Here is a 23,890-nt window from a genome sequence, read left to right as displayed (position 1 = left end):
TTGAGGACAAAAACTATTCTCGCCGATTCATAAAGTTATTGTAGAAGCACTGTAGTGAGATGGACTTTGTAACAACGTCTTTAGTGCCTTTTAAGGGTCTTGAGAGTGAACCGTGCATTGTGCCAATGGAGGCCTTTCAGAGCCATCAGATTTACACTAAAATATCTTAATTTCTGTTCCGAAGATCAACGGAGGTCTTACGGGTGTCGAACGACATGAGGGTAAGTAATTAATGACAGAATTTTCCTTTTTGGGTGAACTAACCCTTTAAGGTTGAACCACTGTAGTCACAAGGACGATTTTAACGATGTCTTTACCTGTCTGGGCCTTGAAAGTGGTAATTATATTGCGGTCTATGGAGTGGTCTGAGATCTCTCGGATTTCATTAGAAATATCCTCATTTGCGTTCCGAAGATGAGGGTCTTACGGGTTTGGAACGACAAGAGGGTGAGTAATTAATGACAGAATTATCATTTTTGTGTGAACGAAACCTTTAACTAACATTTAGGCTACTCACAATGAGTGATGCATATGTTACAGTATTTATTTATCTTATTTTTAAGTAAAAATACAACTCTTCGTTGTTAGTTCATGTTAGCTCGGGTCCCTTAAATAATGTAATCAGAAACCTTAGTAAAGGTTGATAGTATTTATTGTTAGCTCATGTTAAAGGTGCACTATGTAACTTTTCCGTCCGCTAGAGGTCGTCTGTTCAAAACAAAGGGCGTAGTTTGATGACGGCACGTTTGAGCGCAGAATCTTGGAACATGTGGTCTTCACCTCACAGCCGGTGGAAAAGACTCGGGATAGGACTCGAGCAGAAATCATGTTGATGGATGTGATTATTAACGTTACTGTAGTGAAGCAGAGCAGGACGAGTGTTGTGGAGCTGAGGAACCGTGATTGTTAATAAGATGAACGCAACACAAGCCTCGCAAGCAGCGGGACTTTTATTATGCCATAGTCGCCGGCACCATTTCCGTTTTTCCGGTCATGAGCAGTGATGCGCGGGTTGATCCAAAATGAGACACGACCTGCGGAGCTGAATGTGCGCTCACTGGCTGCACTTGATGCTGGAACGCAGAGGATCCTCCTTGCCGTTTGATTCAATATTATTTCTACACAGCGCAAGGAAAGATAAAAAGTAAAGTAGGCTAATCTACTGTTTTAGGCCACCAACGGCACCTTTTAGCCCTTTTAAGTCCAAGTGAGGCTTACTGTATCTGATTTAGGTTCCTGTGTTAGTTTTATGGATATATTTGTGTAGGCTAAACAATGCAGCCTATTTTATTTTCTTATACAAATGCATATTTTGCGGTTATCTTGTATTAGGCTACTTTTTACCAACAAGTGGCACCCTTTAGCCTTCTTTTTAAGCCTAGGTTAAGTTTACTGTGTTTCAGTTTTCAGTTTTACCTTCATGGTATTTGTGAACATTTATTTATGGATATTGTAGCCTCAGTCTTTGGCTTAGCTTACCTGTTTTTGTTTGTCAAAAATGCATTAATAAAGACTTTATTAACATATTCTATGTCTGCATTTTGTGCTTATGAGAGTTTCAATTGGGCATCTACTTTTAAAAAATGCGGGTCAGGAAGCGGTTCGGTTACAATATTTTCTTTTGTTTTTTTGCGGTCCGAGTTGCGGGCGGGTTAGTTGAAAACGTTGGTCGGGTGCGGGTTGTTTATACATTGACCCACGCATCACTGGTCATGAGTATGAGGTAACGCAGCTCTGTTTATCATATTAGAGACATCTGAGTGTGTTGAAAATGATGTTATGACGTTACTCTGTGCGTTCGCTCGGCGGCTGCTATGACACTTGTTCACACTGCAGTGAGAGTAAAGTGTTTCTGCAAAATAAAACCGAGGGGAACGCAGATATGACGCAATCGACAGGCGACTCCCTCACACGTCCCGGTTACTTGGTTAAAATAGCAATTTCTCACGATTTACAAATAGTTGGACACATTTGGGATATTGTAAGTACTCAAGTGAACAAAATATATAACACTGGCCTTGTGGTTTTTGGATATTTTACTGAAAATGTTTTACATAGTGCACCTTTAATAATAATATAGTTCCATGTTTTTAAAAAACTTAACTTTATTGTAAAGTGTTACCAAATAAATAACATAGCAAAACAAACAACAGCATAAAAATAATAAAGCAAATAAATCAAAACTAAACTAAACGCATCACGCGGAAATTTACCAAACAAAATGAGAAAAATCCAAAAAAAACCAAACTAAACAATAAACCAAAACACAAATAAAATAAATAACCAATCAAACCTCATCATAAATAACTAAATTAAAAAACAAAAAAAACAACAAAATAATGAAACAAAATAAAAAGTAAGCAAAACTAAATAAGTAACTAAATCAAAACAAAACGCATCACGCAAAAATGTACAAAACAAAATGAGAAAACTCCAAACAAAATAAAAACAAATCAAAAACCCAAACAAAACCAAACTAAAAAATAAACCAAAACACAAATAAAATAAATAAATAAAACAAAATAAAAAGTAAGTAAAACTAAATAATTAAATAAATCAAAACAAAACTAAACACATCACGCGAAAATTTACCAAACAAAATGAGGAAAACACAAACAAAACCAAACTAAACAATAAACCAAAACACTAAATAAATAACCAATCAAACCTCATCATAAATAACTAAATGAAAAAAACAACAACAAAATAATGAAACAAAATAAAAAGTAAGCAAAACGAAATAAGTAAATAAATCAAAACAAAACGCATAACGCAAAAATGTTCCAAACAAAATGAGAAAACTCCAAACAAAATAAAAACAAATCCAAAACCCAAACAAAACCAAACTAAACAATAAACCAAAACACAAATAAAATAAATAAAACAAAATAAAAAGTAAGCAAAAATAAATAAGTAAATAAATCAATACAAAACAAAATTATAATAAAAAACAAACAAACTGAACAATAAACCAAAACACACAACACATAAACAAAATAAAACAAATCACACTTCAAAAAACAGACAATCAAACAAAGACATGCATGTTATGTGAATTCAGTGGGAAAGGAACCAAACTAGTCAAAGACATACCACACATGTGTGAATCTTCATCAGAGTTGTCGCCGCAGTCATCCTCACCATCACAGAGCCAGACCAGCAGCTTACAGAGTGTGTTGTTGCAAACAAACTCGTCTGCGCGACACGCCAACGACCCTGCAAACAAAAGTCTTTGACTTGAGGCAGTGGACATATTTCAACACTATGTGTGTAAAAATTCAAACTATGTTGTTATCGGTTGTTTATGGGTGTTTAACACTATTTTTCACGCCATGTCCAGTTTATATAAGACACAACAATTCTCACTCCAAAGAACATGAGATTTGTGCCCATACCGCTTTCAAAAATGTAATGGGACACAAATGTGCACCTTTTTTTTGAATATCTAATATGACTTGTGAAAGCATTTAAACTTTATCACATCTGCAGCCTTGCCACACAAGGATTTGTGCATTTGGATGGTTTTAAAATAAATATGAATCGAATCTACTAATATTTAGATGAATGAGTTTGTTATTTTCACAAGCTGAAAGCTATCCAGAAATTCATTTGGTTTGTATCAGAAGCAGTTTGTGCATTCATATAGATTTCTGAGACGCCTAACCATTCATTCTGTTTGTAAAGATTAATCTAAAAGCATTTTTTTTTAAATATATATAAACCCCAGCTGGCATTGAGATGCTTTTAAATCACCATCAGCTGAAAAGGCACTTTGATTTCCTTTTCCAGCAAGCGACAAAACATTCTATAAACCCTGATGATGAAATTTATGGAGCCCATTTAGTTCCTCAGGTACAATGAAGCACATGCATTATGGAGACTGTAAAAGCAAAAGCATCATCCAGGAAAAATAAGAATGATTGTAGCCAATAAAATGACCTGAGATCAGTTTTTGGGGTCTTTTAATGGCCCAAGTTTGGATGTCAGCTTAAAGCATGCTTTATACCAGCTTAAAGAGGCTGACAGACTAAGAGCGCTGCTTTTTTTTTGAAAATACATCCTGCTTTTCTCACCCTGAATCCTCTTTCTTTGTCATCAGCCCGGAGCCGGAAAACTTTCTAGTAGGTGTTTGACAGAAATGGACATTAATGTCACAGTTTCCCTGAATAATACACAACGCCCCGACGATGGGCAAAAGCAGGATGCAAGGGTGCAAATGCAAGTCTCACAAACAAGTGCACTTAAAGTTAAAATTGCAAGTGCACTCAAAAACTTAAATGATACCTTATTTGGCCTTTTCTTATTTTTCTGCCTGACACAATGAAAATAATCTATTTGTCATAAAACAAATCAAAGAAAATTGTATTATAATAAAACTGCCCTTTATATCGGCTTTTCTCATTTTATGCCCTACACCGTAAAGAATCATTTGTGCACGGCAGTAACGGCAGTAACCATGGTTACCCCTGTACGCAAGTGCGACTTTCTGTTTCTGCTCGTAACGGAGAGGAAAAGGCGGTTTTTTTATGTGTTCAAACAGCCATTCAGTGTTTTGTATTCGCTTTAGTGTTTATCAAACTGCAAATATTTAAAAAGGCTCACTTAAATACTTTTCAAACATGTGTTTTTACACTTATAATGTTCTTTTTCATTTTAATCTGGACAAAACATGCCGGCTCAGAACAGTATTTATTCTCTAATTATTATAAATATACTATATACTATAATTTTAATAACCCATTGGCAGGTGTTTGCTTTATTAAAGCATTAATTCAATAAATGTTGATACATTTATCTAAAAGCAATCATTCAAATCGTGCATAAGTAAAGATATCTTCATATTATATCTTGAAAGATAAATATATTAAGTGAGACGATTTGGTCAAACTTTACAATAAGGTGTTAGGTGTTACAAGGATGTGTTGGAATGGGTTGGTGAGGTGAAACTGTAGTTAGTGGGGGCCCCTTTTGAAAATCTGTTTAGGGCCCCCGAAATGCTTTATAAAGTTTTAAATCCTCTCGCAGTTCAAAACACTTACGCTATGTCCGACGTCATTGTCGCGCCAGTTGCGCTTTTTTCGTAAGTTGAATACGGAAGGCGGTCTGGAGGAAGCTACACTCGAATAAATGCTGGGTTAAAAATAACCCAAGTTGGGTTGAAAATGGACTAACCCAGCAATTGGGCTGTTTTAACCCAGCGGTTGGGTTAAATGTTTGCTTAAAACAACCCAATTTCTGGGTTAGTCCATTTTCAACCCAACTTGGGTTATTTTTAACCCAGCATTTTTTAGAGTGTAGATATTTTACTTTATAATGTTTTAAATATGGATATTTTTCTTACACAAACACATTGATTAACTTCAGAAGGCCTTTATTAACCCCCCATAGCCGTGTGGAGCACTTTTATAATGGATTGATGCACTTTTTAGGCTTAAAATGTTGGGCTGCCATTAAAATGCTTGGATTAGCCAGGACTTTTTTAACATAACTCGGATTGTATTCGTCTGAAAGAAGAATGTCATATACACCTAGGATGACTTTAGGGTGAGTAAATCATGGGCTAATTTTCATTTTTGGGTGAACTATCCCTTTAAAGTGAAACAGGGAGCAAGCGAGAAAACAAAGGAACTTTCCAGATCAATTTGAGTGTTAAAAACAAACCGGCATCACTGGCGAGATGTGTGTGTAACTCTGAAAAGATCAAAGGCAGAAGTCAATACACATCCATTGATTCAGGGCCGTCTGAAAGGAACACGAACTACGAAGGGATATCTTGTGAATTCTCATATAACCACAATGATGTTTAGGAGATAGAAAACCGCAAATAAATAAGCACGGCGTTTAGAAGCAGGACTTCATCTTTGATGCAAACACTTCTAAAGAGCCGCAGGTGTGCGACGGCTGGCGTTGTCTTCACAACAATACCAACAAGCGCAATTTTTCAAAACACTGAAATTAGGCCTTTCATGTACTCGCTTGTCAGATATCAAGTGGCAACACGGAACCTTTCATCCTCGCCAATTTTCACAAATATTCGGGAAATGACTTCTCTCGTGAGGCCGGGGATTTTTTTTCTTTTTTTTCGTGCTGTGCCGCACACGGCTCGACTGATCCGCCGTAATGTATTCTTGTGATGAGGGACTGGGAATCATGCTTTCCAAAATCCCTCAAGTCTGTCATGGGTTGAAACTGATATTTAAAGGCATTGGCACGAATACGTCAGTCAGTCGCACACGTCTGTCACTGTGGCTTGTGCGGCTGGATTGGGGTTTTATGGCTGATGTTCCATTTGGTTAACATACTATTTATGCAATATATATATCAGCCATAAACACATAATGCATAAAAAACACATACACTGTAGGTCTGTCGTAAAAATGGAAAACATTGAAAATTAACACTTATCATTTTTGTATCATTTTATTTGCTTAGTATTTGTTTTATGTAGGGCTGTCACAGTGAATGATTTTATTTCTTAGGTTTAATTTGTGCCAATTTATTAAAATGCTTATATGTGGTACTCCATCAAGTATTGCCATCATAAAGTTACCAATGGATAAGGAAAAATTATAACTATAAATATAAATGTGTCAATCAATCAATCAATCAATCAATCAATCAATCAATCAATCAATCAATCAATCAATCAATCAATCAATCAATCAATCAATCAATCAATCAAATGTTTATATTTAATTGTTTAGACTATTAAACTAAGTACATATGTAAATGAAGGTTAGTTATAACTCTGTAAACTCAAAAATAATAATTATAATAAATAGCGATATTTGGTACTTTTAATTATTTGAAATAAATTATATTATTTATTGAAATGTAAATAAGTTATAACTACATGTAACAAATAATGTGAAACTTAATTATTTGATCATTTTATAATAGTGTAATTATTTTTTTATTGGTTACATAAATTATATTTATTAAATAATTAACTAGCTTAAAGGTTATTCATACACTCAAAATAATTCGAAAAAGTATTATTATATTAATTATTATAAATTATGATAAATATTATTTTTATTTGTTTTAAATCATTTATTTGTATTTATTTAACAATCAGCTAATTGATGATGATAAATTATTATTATTATTATTATTATTATTATTATTATTATTATTATTATAAATATTGATATTATTTTATTTGTTTTATTTCATTTGTTTTTATTTATTGAACAATCAGCTAATTGGTGATGATAAATGATTATTATTTTATTATTATTATTATTATTATTATTATTATTATTATTATTATTATTATTATTATTATATTATTATAAACAATTATATTATTTTATTTTTTTATATAATTTATTTTTATTTATTGAACAATCAGCTAATTGATGATGATAAATGATTATTATTATTCATATTATTATTATAATTATTATTATAAATATTGATATTATTTAATTTGTTTTATATAATTTATTTTTATTTATTGAACAATCAGCTCATTGATGATGATAAATTAGTATTATTATTATTAAAATATTGATATTTTATTTGTTTTATATAATTTATTTTTATTTATTGAACAATCAGCTAAGTGATGATGATGATGATGATGATGATGATGATGATGATGATGATGATGATGATGATGATGATGATGATGATGATGATGATGATGATGATGATGAGCTGCCTATAACTTTTTTGGTTATGCATATTTAAAAAAAAAATTCTATTTGTTTTTTGTTTATTGCTTTTTGCTTTTGTTTTTTATTATGAAAAATTGTCTGTAATGACTGAAATAAATAAACAACAACAATAATAATAATAATAATAATAATGATGATGATGATGATGATGATGATGATGATGATGATGATGATGATGATGATGATGATGATGATGATGATGATGATGATGATGATGATGATGATGATGATGATACATAAATAATTATATTTATTGTTTTAATTGATTTTATTTGAATTAATTATAAATTAAATGTATTAAATAATTTACTAGCTGAAAGTTAACTGTGTACAATAGCAAAATATATGAACAATTATTATTAAAATAATAATTAATAATCATCATCATCATCATCATCATCATCATCATCATCATCATCATCATCATCATCATCATCATCATCCACAAAATGAATTTAAGTTTGTACAACAAGACTAAAACAAGTCCATTCACACAAATAATATCTGTTGTAGTGGAAACTGAAGTCAGTTAAAAATACATCAAATAGCACTTCAGTTCAACATTACTCTCTCAATCCCATGCAAAGCATCCTGGGAGCTAGAAATGCAGCGCATCAGATTTGGGAGCGTTACCCTGATCACAGTTGTCCTCGTCACTTTGATCCAGGCAGTCGAAGACCCTGTCGCACCTCCAGCGAGCGGGAACGCAGTGTGCTCGATTACGACACAGGAACTCGTCCTCCTTACACTCCCGAATGCAGTCCACCTGCTCGCACACACACACACACACACACACACACACACACACACACACACACACACACACACACACACACACACACACACACACACACACACACACACACACACACACACACACACACACACACACACACACACACACACACACACACACACACACACACACACACATTTCTCACAGGCTTGACTATTTCAATAACGCATCTGAATGATTGGCTGAATTAAAAGTCACGTCCTCTTTAGCAATGACCTCTGATCTTTTCCTACAGCTGAAATTGCTTTTTATATATAATGCATGGAGGAAATGCGGCCTTGGCTCTCTAGGGGCCTTTGAAAAAGAGGTCTGTATTAATGCTCCTTATTAGGGAAACTCAGCCAAACTCAGCTGAACTGTTGACACTGCATTATGAGTCTTGAGGAAGCAGACTGGAACCACCAAGAAACAACGTTGAATCAGTTAAAGGGATACTTACAGAAATAAGCTTTCTGCCATCATTTGGATTAATTCCAAGCTACTTGATAGTTTTGGACCCCATTGAGTTCCATTGTATTAATGAAAACTGTGTTGTAGTAAGAACCAAGCCATGCAAGTTTGGAACTTTATGAGGACTTAATTTTTTTTTTTTTTTAAATAATGATATATATATATATTATGATTATTATTTTATATATATATATATATATATATATATATATATATATATATATATATATATATATATATATATATATATATATATATATATATATATATATATATATATATATATATATATATATATATATATATATACTTAATAATAATACTACAATTTATTACAATTTATTGTTTTATATATATTATTATAATTATAATAAATATAATTACTATATGTAGAAAATAATAAATTGTAATAAATAGAAGTATTATTATCAATACTACTATTTATTACAATTTATTGTTTTATATATATATTATTATAATTATAATAAATACAATTACTATATGTAGAAAATAATTAACTAATGTAAAGGTTATTTTAACTGTTATTATTATTATTATTATTATTATTATTATTATTATTATTATTATTATTACAATTCATTGTTTTATTATATAGATTGTTATAATTATATAAGTATAATAAATATAATAATTATTATGTAGAAAATAATTAACTAACTTAAAGGTTAATTATCACTGTATACAATGAGCAAATATTATTATTATGATAAATAATATAAATATAAATGTATAATTCACAATTTTATATCAATTATATTCATGTACAAAATAATGAACTAACTTAAAGATTAGTAGTAACATTATTTATATTTCAAATATGTTATTATTATCAGTAATAGTAAATAATGATTATTTTAAATTGTATTATACGAATAACATTTATTAAATACATTGAATTAAATGTTACTTCTAACTGTGTGCACAGAAATAATATGAAAAATATTATAATAAATAATTAAATGTATTATTTTTAATATATATATATATTATAATGCAACTGTGTGGACAAAAATCTTTTGCAAATAATAATAATAATAATAATAATAATAATTAAAATAATATGTATTATTTTTCAGTTTTAGTATTATATAAATTATATTCATGAAATAATTAACTACCAGAAATATTAGTTTTAACCATGTACATTCTAAACATTTAAAGTATTTTAATAATAATAATAATAATAATAATAGTAATAATAAAAAAATAAATAATAATACATTTTCCACACAATTAATTTAAGTCTGTCTTTAGTACAAGACTAAAACAAGTCCTTTTTTGAGCTTGAAAGTTTTGGACCCCATTTACTTCCACTGTACTGACCAAAACAGCTGAAACACTCTGTGGCCCCGTCCCAAATGGCACCCTAAACCCTCGCGGCCTTCCTACTAGTCTGCACTTTCATGACGTGACGCCACTTTGACTGTCGGGAAGAAGTCTGCTGCGGAAAAAGTGCGCATCGAGGATGCATATAGACCGCAAAGTGGGAACTCGCACGACCCTTCTGAAACCTAAAATGACTAATGGGACTCCCTACGGTCTTCATGGACACGTGCACGAGCCATTCTAAGTCCACAAGACCGTAAGTGCATATGAAATGTGCCATTTGGGACAGGGCCTGTAGATTCTGTGTATGCACCGAACTGACCTCATCAGATCCGTCCGAACAGTCGTTTTGTCCATCACAGCGTTGGCTAGCCGACACGCATCCCCCTCCAACACAAACATACTCGTTCTGACCACATGACGTAGGCCGAGCTGAATAGAAACACAAAATTAAGACTCAACCACAAAAAATCTTCCATCTAAGAATCCTATAATAATAAGACATATCTATAATAAGACATGTCAATCTACACATCCTGGGACAATATGTTCCTTGAAAGCATCTGTCTCGCACACATGACTCTTGAGTCTGAAATGAACTGCAGATTCGGTCAGTAAGAGGTTGTGAGAGATTTCTGGCTGCACTTTTTGAAGTGTTTTCAGCCGCATTAATATTAATCGGAGGGTAAAATTCCCCTGACTTGCCTTGAGTCACAGGGAAAGAGCAAAAAAAGGGGCGGGAGTGTGAGAGCTTTCTGAATCTATCTCCAGTGGTCCTTACGATCAGAATAATTCACTCGGCGGTTGCAGGCCTGGACGTACTCAGGTACCCTGTGCACAGAACACACTGCTGAAATATTCAAGATGAGGGCCAAGAAAGAGTGGAGGGAGACCTCAACTTAAAAAAAGAAGACGAAGAAGAAGAAAGAAACACTTCCAATCTCTTGGGGTTAAAATAACAGATGAAGTTGAGCTTCGGAAAATACAGAGTTGAAATGAGTTCTTGAGTATTTTTGACTTATTTACCTTAAGATGTATATAAGTGTGTGTGTGTATATATATATATATCGTCGCTGTCCGATGAAAACCACGTATGTCCATTTTGCCGATTTTGAGATTTTGAGATTTTTCGACGGATTGAATGTCCAGGTTCATTTCCGTATACAGTATGCTTCACATATCTAAACGGCCAATGAAAAGTTGTGAAATCATGTAATCTGATTTTCACGTATATCCATTTGGTGTCAAAGCTGTCAATCACGCCGCGTATCTCCCGCCCAGTGGAAGCATCTCGCCGGTCTCGTGAAGTTTCGTCGAAGCTCAGCACTGGATAGCCGAAAGTACGACATTGAAGCTCTCCACAGTTTAGTTCTAATCTAGTTCTTCACAGATTAGTTTGCTTGCTAGTATGTAAATAAACTCGGTCTCATTGATAAGATTCAAATTTTTTTTTTCTTAGTCAAATTATAGCCTGTAATGCTACTGTCATGATTGTCACTAGAACATGCCTCACTCATACTGCGATCACCGCTTGCCAGAGGCTGAGAATGTCCAGCACGTATTCCTCTGTCAATATGAAACGCGGCTTGGCCATTCTAATGATCGGAAGAACGCGTATCGACCACCGTTACTGTAAAATATGCACGTATGTCCATTTAAACTCAATTTTGGTCAAATGTGGATTATATCATTACACTGGCAAGAATATGGTTACATGTAAAGATGCCGTACCAAGTGAGACAACGCTACATTCAACTGCTTTTGAAATACGGTGTTTTTTTCACTTCCTGAAAAGTAACCGTTTTGGACATACGTGAATTTCATCGGGCAGCGACGATATATATATATATATACACTCACCTAAAGGATTATTAGGAACACCATACTAATACTGTTTTTGACCCCCTTTCGCCTTCAGAACTGCCTTTATTCTACGTGGCATTGATTCAACAAGGTGCTGAAAGCATTCTTTAGAAATGTTGGCCCATATTGATAGGATAGCATCTTGCAGTTGATGGAGATTTGTGGGATGCACATCCAGGGCACGACGCTCCCGTTACACCACATCCCAAAGATGCTCTATTGGGTTGAGATCTGGTGACTGTGGGAGCCATTTTAGTACAGTGAACTCATTGTCATGTTCAATAAACCAATTTGAAATGATTCGAGCTTTGTGACATGGTGCATTATCCTGCTGGAAGTAGCCATCAGAGGATGGGTACTTGGTGGTCATAAAGGGATGGACATGGTCAGAAACAATGCTCAGGTAGGCTTTGACATTTAAACGATGCCCAATTGGCACTAAGGGGCCTAAAGTGTGCCAAGAAAACATCCCCCACACATTACACCACCACCACCAGCCTGCACAGGGGTAACAAGACATAATGGATCCATGTTCTCATTCTGTTTACGCCAAATTCTGACTCTTACATCTGAATGTCTCAACAGAAATCGAGACTCATCAGACCAAGCAAAATTTTGTCCAGTCTTCAACTGTCCAATTTTGGTGAGCTTGTGCAAATTGTAGCATCTTTTTCCTATTTGTAGTGGAGATGAGTGGTACCCGGTGGGGTCTTCTGCTGTTGTAGCCCATCCGCCTCAAGGTTGTGCGTGTTGTGGCTTCACAAATGCTTTGCTGCATACCTCGGTTGTAACGAGTGGTTATTTCAGTCAAAGTTGCTCTTCTATCAGCTTGAATCAGTCGGCCCATTCTCCTCTGACCTCTAGCATCAACAAGGCATTTTCGCCCACAGAACTGCCTCATACCATTCTTTGTAAACCCTAGAAATTGTTGTGCGTGAAAATCCCAGTAACTGAGCAGATTGTGAAATACTCAGACCGGCCCGTCTGGCACCAACAACCATGCCGCGCTCAAAATTGCTTAAATCACCTTTCTTTCCCATTCTGACATTCAGTTTGGAGTTCAGGAGATTGTGATTGGTTGATTAGATAATTGCATTAATGAGAAATTGAACAGGTGTTCCTAATAATCCTTTAGGTGAGTGTATATATATATATATATATATATATATATATATATATATATATATATATATATATATATATATATATATATATATAAATTACTTAGTAAAGCGTTACTCTAATCTGACTACTTTTTTCCAGTAACGAGTAATCTAACGCGTTACTATTTCAAAACCAGTAATCAGATTAAAGTAACTTATCCAAGTAACTGTGAGTTACCATTTTCGTCATCTTCCTTAGTAAAAATTAGGGATGCACCCAATCCAGATTTTTGGGGTTCGGCCGAATACCGAATCCACTGGTTAAGATTCGGCTGAATCCGAAACCGAATACCGAATCCTACTGCCATTATCACAGTAAACACATTAATGAAGTAAACAACGTCCACAGCAGTGTAGGGATGCTATTGACCATTTAACCATTAACCGAAAGTAAGAACTTTGACCGATTAATACTATCATTTAAACGGTTTAAATATTTTTAACGGTTTTTTGTTTTTTTTGCATGGTTAAGAAAATTTCTTGAGCATGCAAAAAAAAAAAAAAGCGTTAAATATGCTGTATAGCGTTATTTGTTCACTCGCGGAGTGCGTTGACATGTGCAACCACAAACCAGATATATCCCGCAAAATTAAGCAATGGACAACTTACTGTGTGGGACCATTTCGACAGAAAAATACAGCAGTAGAACAAGCTCCTGACTGGTGGAAAGCAAATGAACAGCGCTTCCTGAGGCTGGCCACTCTAGCGAGGTGTTATCTCTGTATTCCCGGGACATCAGTGCCATCTGAACTTTAAGGCTTTTAATAGTGTGGTTTTAGTCAAGTTTACTAAAGTAAACATTGTCACGTATGTTCTACTCGCCGCTGTTTCCTGATGGTTTATAGAAAAATTACCCAGAGTCGTCCTCTGTCGTTTCAAAGAGCAGCACAACGGAGAGCGCAGGAGGCGCGCGCGCAGCGGAGACAGAAGGATTGAGGTTGCCTAGGCCTGCTATTTTTATTTGACAAAAAAAAAAAATAACATTCTGGTTCTTCAAAGCTTCAAACGGATTCAGTTTATTTTCGTTTTGTCATCTTAATTTGGTAATTATTAAAGTGAAAAATATTTAGTGTAGGCCTATTTATTTTATTATTTTTATTTATTTATATTTTATCTGATCTGTATGCGGCTGTTTGCATGGTAAAATAAAATACATTTTGGCAGCTGTCTGTAGATTCCTTCATTCACAACTCGTATTCTTTCGCATGTTTAATACGCAAATGTTTTAACAGCAGCTGTTGTTTAGGGTCCTTGCCACCACGAGACAAATGGGCATTGCAAATTGAACATGTAGTTCGACTTGAATCGCCTTCTTTTGACTGAAAGTACTGCCACGTTTTCTGTTCATGAGATTCATTTTCACTTTCAACGGCGGCATCATTACGTTCAACCAGCGGAGCGCGCATAGTGCAAGCCTAGGGTTCGGTTCGGTGGGAAAACATTCTGAGGTTCGGCAGAAACCGAACCCCGTCAAAAAGCCCAATATTCGTCCGAATCCGAACCCGAATCCTGGATTCGGTGCATTCCTAGTAAAAATATATATATTTGCTTTCTTCTTGCATTTCGGGGAGAGTATTTATGTTAAGTGTATGTCTTTATAAAATTTTTTATGAAAACATGTTTTTTTCAGGAAATATTTTTTAATTTCAACTTAAAGTGTCAGGAGATACATTTTTGAATGTTACTGTTAAAAATGCAATTCCAATAAAGTGAGTGTTGGCAAAAATGGTTGTCATTTTTATGTTGAGGCGGCAGGGGTGTTGTCGGCAACTGCTGAATGTAACTAATAAAGTAACTTGTAATCTAACTTAGTTAGTTTTAAAATTAAGTAATCTGTAAAGTAACTAAGTTACTTTTTAAAGGAGTAATCAGTAATCAGATTACTTTTTCAAAGTAGCTGTGGCAACACTGATTTTGACCACCTTCCTAATACTGTGTTGGTTCTTCCATTGCTCCGTGTTCCAGTTCTGATGCTCAAGTGCCCACTGTTGGTGCTTTCGGTGGTGTACTGGGGTCAGCATGGGCACCCTGGCTGGTCTGCGGCTATGCCGCCCCATACACAACAACCTGATACACTGTGTATTCTGACACCTTTCTATCAGAACCAGCATTAACTTCTTGAGCAATTTGAGCTCCAGTAGCTCGTCTGCGAGGGCCAGCCTTCGCTCCCGACGTGCATCAATGAGCCTTGGCCGCCCATTAACCTGTCACCGGTTCACCACTGCTCCTTCCTTGGAGCACTTTTGATAGAGACTGACCACTGCAGACCGGGAACACCCCACAAGAGCTGCAGTTTTGGAGATGCTCTGACCCAGTCGTCTAGCCATCACAATTTGGCCCTTGTCAAACTCGCTCAAATCCTTACGCTTGCCCATTTTTCCTGCTTCAAACACATCAACTTTGAGGGCAAAATGTTCACTTGCTGCCTAATATACCCCACTCACTAACAGTTGCCGCGATGAAGAGATAATCAGTGTTATTAACTAATGCGAGTTATGTAACCGGATTACTTTTTAAAGTAACGAGTCTAGTAATGCATTACTTGCAACAAAATATTTGTTCCTTTTTCAAATGTTTCATACTTTTCCCCGTTTATTGACCTCTGCTGTAGGCAGGTGTGAATTTGCATTTCCTTCAGCCTGAGGCTTTTTCATTTCACTTTTGGTATCAGAGGGCTTTTACATTTGCCAAAAATAGAACTTTTTCCCAGCCCAGGTGGGAAAAGTAACTACAAAAAAATGAAAAGCAAGTAATGCAATTAGTTACTTTTTAGGGAGTAATGCAATATCATGCATTACAAGCTATATATAGCTCAACGTGTCTGTAGGCTGCGGTTCTGACTTAAATAGATCTCATTTTGACTTGAAAGCTCTGGGGAGGAGCGTAGCTCGCTATTGATACCATAGAGGATGTGAATATTGAAAATCCATCTCGAGTAAGTGGATTCGCCATCTGTTCCTCAAGCAAACATGAAAAGGAAGATGAGAGAGTGATATTTTGCCTTTTATTTTTGCAGTGAAAGCGGTACAGGTAGATGTTCTGGTTGCACTTCAAAAAACCTATACATACTTCTTTATAGCGACCTCTTATAAAATATAAATTGGGCTGGAGTATTAGCAGGTGTACCGTACTTATACTAAGTGAACTTAAGCAGCAGTTTTAGACTCAAAGGAGCGACGATGAGGGAGGAACAAGCCGTTCCCTGGAACGAAAATCCTGGGGTGACATTTAAATGCGGTTCGCTAACAACGGATGACAAATGTGGGGTCATTTTGCTGTTCGTTTTTAAGCGGTAGTGGCTTAGCGGTTATAAATGAAGGCAGCGTCACAGGGTTTGAGGTCGTACAGAGATTTCCCGTCTCCATTGTATAGTCGGAGGCCTGTGATTCCCTTTGGATAAAAGATGTCCTCTCGATGACATGTGATTATAGGAGCGCCAAGCTAGCTGTCTCGGAAAGGCTTTGATGGGTTCTGGATCGGTTTGCATTATTTAAAGAGCGTGTGAAAGCAGCTAACCTGTCATGGCGGTGTTGGCAGGGCTGCAGTTGGCTTCATCCTCCCCGGTTTTGCAGTCTTCCTGTCCATCACAGAGCCATTTGACTGAGATACAGAGATGATTCAGGCACTGGAACTGATCCTCTGAGCAGTGGCTCTCGCAGCCTCTCTGAAAACACATGTGCGGGATGTCAGCACTTTAACAGGAACGAGATTAACGATGTGTATCAATGGCGTGATTGACGAATGTGGTTCTTGAAACCTCATCAGAGTTATCGGTGCAGTCGAAGTCGCCATCGCAGCGGAAACGCGAGGAGATGCACTCTCCGTTGGCGCAGATGAAATTTTTCGAGTTACATGTTACTGGCTCTAAAAAGAGAAGAGAGAGAGAGAAAGACAGAATTTGGACTTCTTTTACTATTGGAAACGAGGATGGGCTGTGAAATCTGAATAAGCATTTGGCAGCAGTAAAACAAACAAATAAATTGCTAGACAGTTTTTTTTTCTGTTGTTATGAACAGAAAGACACATCCAGACTTCCTTTGGTGAGATTTGGCAGGAAGCCTAAGAAATGCCAGAGAGAATGTGAAAATTAAATAGAGAAAGAGGAAAGCAAATAAAAAAAATAAAAAACAGACAGAATTGGCAAACAATCAACAGACGGAGAAGGAAGACACACCAAAAGGAGGAAAAAGAGACACACAAGTGAATAAATGCAAACAAATAAAAGAAAGACAGACAGACAGAAAAAATGAAAAAACTAAAAGAATGAGTATGAAATGACTAAAGATATAAAAACCAAAACAAATGAAGAAATAAATGACAGAAAAACAAAGGAAACAAATGAAATGAACAAAAAAGTAAGATGAAAAATAAAAGAACAGTTTGAAAAGACCAAGCACAAGAAATATAGAGCAAACAACAGAGATAAAAAACGACATACAGAACAAAAAAAAAATGAAACTGAAAGAGAGAAAGTTAAAGTGAATGAGCAAACAAAAGAAAGAGAGATTAAACAAACAAAAGACAAAAAGTAAAGAAAATAACTAATTAAAAATGAAAGAACGAATGAAAATGAAAGATACAAACAGATGAAAACAAAAACAGACAGAATAAACAAACAAAAGACAAAAAGTAAAGAAACAAACTAATGAAAGATTAAAGGGCAAAAGATACAAACAGATGAAAACAAAAACAGACAGAATAAACAAACAAAATACAAAAATGTAAGAAAAAACAAATATAAATGAAAGAACGAAAGATATAAACAGATGAAAACAAAAACAGACAGAATTAACAAAAGACAAAAAGTAAAGAAAGAACAAATAAAAATGAAAGAATGAAAGATATAAACAGATGAAAACAAAAACAGACAGAATAAACAAACAAAAGACAAAAAGTAAAGAAACAAACTAATGAAAGGTGAAAGGACAAGAGAAACAAATGAAACCAAAAACAGACAGAATAAACAAACAAAAGACAAAAAGTAAAGAAAAAACTAATTAAAATGAAAGAACGAAAGTACAAACAGATGAAAACAAAAACAGACAGAATAAACAAACAAAAGAAAAAAATTTAAGAAAAAAAACCTAATATAAATGAAAGAACGAAAGATATCAGCAGATGAAAACAAAAACAGACAGAAAACGAACAAAAGACCAAAAGTAAAAAAAATACAAATAAAAAATTTAAGAACTAAAGTACAAACAGATGAAAACAAAACAAACAAACAAAAGTAACAAAAAAAGTAAAGAAACAAACAAATGAAAGATGAATGGACAAAAGATGCAGACAAAATTATGAAATAATGAAATAAGAATAGATACAGAGAGAATGGGCAAACGAAAAAGAAAAAAAGTTGGAAACAAACAAACAAACAAAATATACAGACAGAATAAAACAAGAAAAGAAACAAAAAAGAAACAAACTAATGAAATATCAAAAGAATAAACAAAAAACAAAAAGTAAGCAACAAACAAACAAACAAACAAACAAAAGAACAAAACAGACAAAATGAACAAACAAAAGATACTCAGAAGATGAAAGAATGAAACTAAACAGAAAGAAAGAAAGAAAGAAAGAAAGAAAGAAAGAAAGAAAGAAAGAAAGAAAGAAAGAAAGAAAGAAAGAAAGAATGAATAGGGGGAGCACAAATCTCCTCTATCACAATAAGTCTGTGTCACTGCTCTAACTCTATTATCAGTCTCAGCGCGCCGCAGATCATCTGCCCTGACATCACCACTCCACGACCCAATCAGAGCCTTTATATCCTCCCACTGATGTTTCTGTGCAAGGCTCTCGAGGTGAATCCAACGGAGGAAAAGAAATCGAGCCTCTGTCTGTTTTCAAAACCATTCAGCAAGTGAGCAAACACACCAGGATGAACACACACACCGACACGCTTCAGAGCGGGGATTCATCTCTAGATGAGTAGGGTGACAATATTTGAGTCATATTTTCTTTCTCATACGAGTGAAATCATGCAAAAATAGATCCTGTAGGACATACATACACACTCTCAGGAAGATAAAACGTAAGCTGGAGTCTAAATAACACTCTTCAGTAGCTCGTGTTCATTAAGACGTTAAAAACGGCCTCTTGGGAAACACTGCACATGTTTGTATTAACGTCTGTTATAGATCCGTGAGGGATCTGTAAGCTTGGTTTAAATTGAAAGAGTTGGAGAGATTAATAGTGAAAGGATGAGAGAGAGGAAAAAGGAAGTAGGGAGACTGAGAAGAGCACAAACTGAATGTGAAATTTATTTGCACACAAAACCACAGCTCATAAAATCTAGACGTCTGACATGGCAGCTGGGAAACCTTCAAGACATCGAGGATATTTAGTAAATAATGCTGAGAGAACAGTTGCTTTAAACTGACACTGATTTGTTTTGAGTACTTTGTGTACCCTCTAAAGTTTTAAACAAATGGTAGGTATGAGCACAACTTCAAAGGAAAGGAAGGACAAAGGAAGGGAAGTGGGAAAGAATGATAGGATAGGAAATAAAAGGGGAAAGAGAAGAAGAACGGGATAGAGAAGGAAAGGGTAAAAATATAATGCAAAGTAAAGTAAAATGAAGTAAAGCAGGAAAAAAATGTAATCAAACAAAAGGAAAAACAGGGGAAAGGAAAAGGGGAAGAAAAACAAGCAAATGAATGCAAACGAATGACAGACAGAAAAACAAAGACAGAGACAAGAAAATCCAATTAGAAAGAAAAACCAAGCACTAGATAGACAGATATTAAAACACAGCAAAGACGGTTATAGAAGAGAGGAAATACAAATAACACATGAGTGAATAATTGAAACAAACAAACAAACAAACACAAAACGATAGAGACCAACAGAATGAATGTAATACAGAAATAAATAAAGGACGAATGAGCTAAACAAATGAATGACAGAAAAAAGAAGGAGAAGGGAAGAAAAAAATAATACAAAAGAAAGGAAATGTATGGTAAAATGCAGTAATGGAAAAACAGATTGGAGAAAGAAAGAAAGAAAGAAAGAAAGAAAGAAAGAAAGAAAGAAAGAAAGAAAGAAAGAAAGAAAGAAAGAAAGAAAGAAAGAAAGAAAGAAAGAAAGAAAGAAAGAAAGAAAGAAAGAAAGAAAGAAAGAAGGAAAGAAAGAAAGAAAGAAAGAAAGAAAGAAAGAAAGAAAGAAAGAAAGAAAGAAAGAAAGAAAGAAAGAAAGAAAGACAGGAAAAAGAAAGGAAATGAAAGGGAAACAAAGGTAAATAAGTGTAAAGTAAAGGAAGTAAAGGAAAAACAGATGGGAAACAGAAGAGGAAATGTAAAGGAAAATGCAGTAAAGGAAAAACTGATTTGATAAGAAAGGAAGGAAGGAAGGAAGGAAGGAAGGAAGGAAGGAAGGAAGGAAGGAAGGAAGGAAGGAAGGAAGGAAGGAAGGAAGGAAGGAAGGAAGGAAGGAAGGAAGGAAGGAAGGAAGGAAGGAAGGAAGGAAGGAAGGAAGGAAGGAAGGAAGGAAGGAAGGAAGGAAGGAAAGTAAGAAAGAAAGAAAGAAAGAAAGAAAGAAAGAAAGAAAGAAAGAAAGAAAGAAAGAAAGAAAGAAAGAAAGAAAGAAAGAAAAAAAAGGAAGGAAATAAAAGGGAAACAAAGGTAAACTAAATGCAATGTAAAGGAAGTAAGAGAAAAACAGATGGGAAACAGAAGGGGAAGATAATTAATTGCAGGAAGGGGAAGGGGGTGAGAAGAAAAAGAGGAAAAGAAAGGGAAGGAGAAGGGAAGAAAATGTAAAATAAAAACAAAAATGAAAGGAAATATAAAGTAAAATGCAGTAAAGGAAACACTGATTGGATAAGGAAGGGGAAGAGGAAACAAATGAATAAATAAATAAAGAAAGAAAGAAAGAAAGAAAGAAAGAAAGAAAGAAAGAAAGAAAAAAAAAGAAAGAAAGAAAGAAAGAAAGAAAGAAAGAAAGAAAGAAAGAAAGGAAATGAAAGGGAAACAAAGGTAAATAAGTGTAAAGTAAAGGAAGTAAAGGAAAAACAGATGGGAAACAGAAGAGGAAATGTAAAGGAAAATGCAGTAAAGGAAAAACTGATTTGATAAGGAAGGAAGGAAGGAAGGAAGGAAGGAAGGAAGGAAGGAAGGAAGGAAGGAAGGAAGGAAGGAAGGAAGGAAGGAAGGAAGGAAGGAAGGAAGGAAGGAAGGAAGGAAGGAAGGAAGGAAGGAAGGAAGGAAGGAAGGAAGGAAGGAAGGAAGGAAGGAAGGAAGGAAGGAAGGAAGGAAGGAAGGAAGGAAGGAAGGAAAGAAAGAAAGAAAGAAAGAAAGAAAGAAAGAAAGAAAGAAAGAAAGAAAGAAAGAAAGAAAGAAAGAAAGAAAGAAAGAAAGAAAGAAAGAAAGAAAGAAAGAAAGAAAGAAAGAAAGAAAGAAAGAAAAGGAAGGAAATAAAAGGGAAACAAAGGTAAACTAAATGTAATGTAAAGGAAGTAAGAGAAAAACAGATGGGAAACAGAAGGGGAAGATAATTAATTGCAGGAAGGGGAAGGGGGTGAGAAGAAAAAGAGGAAAAGAAAGGGAAGGAGAAGGGAAGAAAATGTAAAATAAAAACAAAAATGAAAGGAAATATAAAGTAAAATGCAGTAAAGGAAACACTGATTGGATAAGGAAGGGGAAGAGGAAACAAATGAAAGAAAGAAAGAAAGAAAGAAAGAAAGAAAGAAAGAAAGAAAGAAAGAAAGAAAGAAAGAAAGAAAGAAAGAAAGAAAGAAAGAAAGAAAGAAAGAAAGAAAAAAGAAAGAAAGGGGAAGAATATGTAAAATAAAAGTAAAACAAAACAAAGAAAGCAAATGTAAAGTTAAATGCAGTAAAGGAAACACTGATTGGATACGGAAGAGGAAGAGGATGAACACTAGGAAGAGGAAAGGGAACGGGAAGGAAAAGAGGAAAAGGAAGAAAAAGGAAAAAACAAAAGCAAAAGTAAAAGGAAGTAAAGGTCAGAGGTCAGAGCACAAGGATAAAAAACAAAGCGTTGCGATGGCAAACACACATCGGCGTTTATCCCGGGAGCCGATGCCGGAAGCTACAGGACGGCAGCCATTAAAACCAAATGGCAGATCAGGGGGAGAGATCGATCCTGCCATTCAGTGGGACGCTTTCTCCGCTAGCTGTCAATCAACGTCACACAGCTGACAAAATATACAGCTGCACTCCAGCGGACGGTAGTTATCAACACACCGAGAACACGAGGCAAATACCCGTCTGCATTTCAGGAAAATTGATATAATCACGACTACCGACTTCCACACAATCAACAGACAATCTCACTCTCCCCTGTGTCTCTCACACACTCCTGTTTGAAAGTGTGAGGCAAGAGGCTTGAGATGCAGCTGAAGTGTGATGAGATCCACTGGGCTTCAGGAGCTCTTTTACTACTGAAGAACTTGTTCTGTGTCTCCGTGATGACACAGACATCAGGGAATAAACACAGAGATTTGAGAGAACCGTCACACACACACACACACACAGAGCACAATGCTGAAGGACATTTGGACACTGTACCCATGTACTAAATAAAAGGATGGCTCACACACTGCCACAAGTCTCTGTAAAGATCCAACATCTGTGTGCCACACACTGCGGAGCGGCATATGAATCCATTTTGTTGTTTTCAGAAACCCTGCTGTGTAAGTACAGTAGGCTATGTCTAGTTGCCAAGTGTGATAAGAGGAGTTATGTGAAAGCTGCACGTATTTAAATGTCAAAGCACTCAGATGCCGGAGAAGACAAGCAGATTGTCGCATGATTGCGGAATTAAACTAAACTATTGTAAACATAACGGCACGATGAAACTGAACTAAACAAAACCGCACAATGAAGTACACTAAACTAAACTAGACATCTAAACAACACACAACTAAAGAAAAGAGAACAATGAAACAAAACAACACAACACAATATATATCTAAATTAAACAACAAAATTCAAAACACTAATCAAAATATAATGAAATGAAAGTAAACCGCACAAAGAAACTAAACACACACAACAAAACTAAATGAAAAAAAGTGAAACTAAACAGCACACACAACAAAAACAACTAAACAACAAAAAACATGAAACTAAACACACACAACACAACTAAATGACAAAAAAGTGAAACTAAACAACACCACAACAAAACTAAACAAAAAAGTGAAACTAAACAACACATCACAACAAAACCAAACAAAAAAGTGAAACTAAACAACACATCACAACAAAACTAAACAACAAAAAACATGAAACTAAACAACACACACAACAAAACTAAACAAAAAAGTGAAACCAAACAATATATCACAACAAAACTAAATGACAAAAAACATGAAACTAAACAACACACACAACAAAACCAAAAAAAAGAGTGAAACTAAACAGCACAACAAAACTAAACGAAAAAAGTGAAACTAAACAACAAATCACAACAAAACTAAACGAAAAAAGTGAAACTAAACAACAAATCACAAAAAAGTGAAACTATACAACACATCACAACAAAACTAAACAAAAAAGTGAAACCAAACAACATATCACAACAAAACTAAACAACAAAAAACATGAAACTAAACAAAGCACAATAAAACTGAA

At 34.9% G+C, this 23,890-nt stretch overlaps 1 protein-coding gene across 1 annotated transcript in view; it reads right to left on the bottom strand.

The window, feature by feature from the left end:
• The window catches only part of lrp1ba (low density lipoprotein receptor-related protein 1Ba), a gene marked incomplete at its 5' end in the record, with an annotated part of 414,271 nt that overhangs the window by 39,268 nt on the left and 351,113 nt on the right, over positions 1–23,890 (bottom strand). The window contains 5 exons of the mRNA XM_079807766.1: positions 3,094–3,216; positions 8,316–8,448; positions 10,598–10,707; positions 16,818–16,965; positions 17,059–17,165. Coding sequence (XP_079663892.1) covers positions 3,094–3,216; positions 8,316–8,448; positions 10,598–10,707; positions 16,818–16,965; positions 17,059–17,165 — 621 coding nt within the window. The remainder of the gene's footprint in view (positions 1–3,093; positions 3,217–8,315; positions 8,449–10,597; positions 10,708–16,817; positions 16,966–17,058; positions 17,166–23,890) is intronic.

This window comes from Gobio gobio (genome assembly GCF_949357685.1).
Source record: "Gobio gobio genome assembly, chromosome: 24".
Lineage (NCBI taxonomy): Eukaryota > Metazoa > Chordata > Actinopteri > Cypriniformes > Gobionidae > Gobio > Gobio gobio.
The sequence above is the reverse complement of the archived record's forward strand: the minus strand, read 5'-3'. Positions and strand labels throughout refer to the sequence as shown.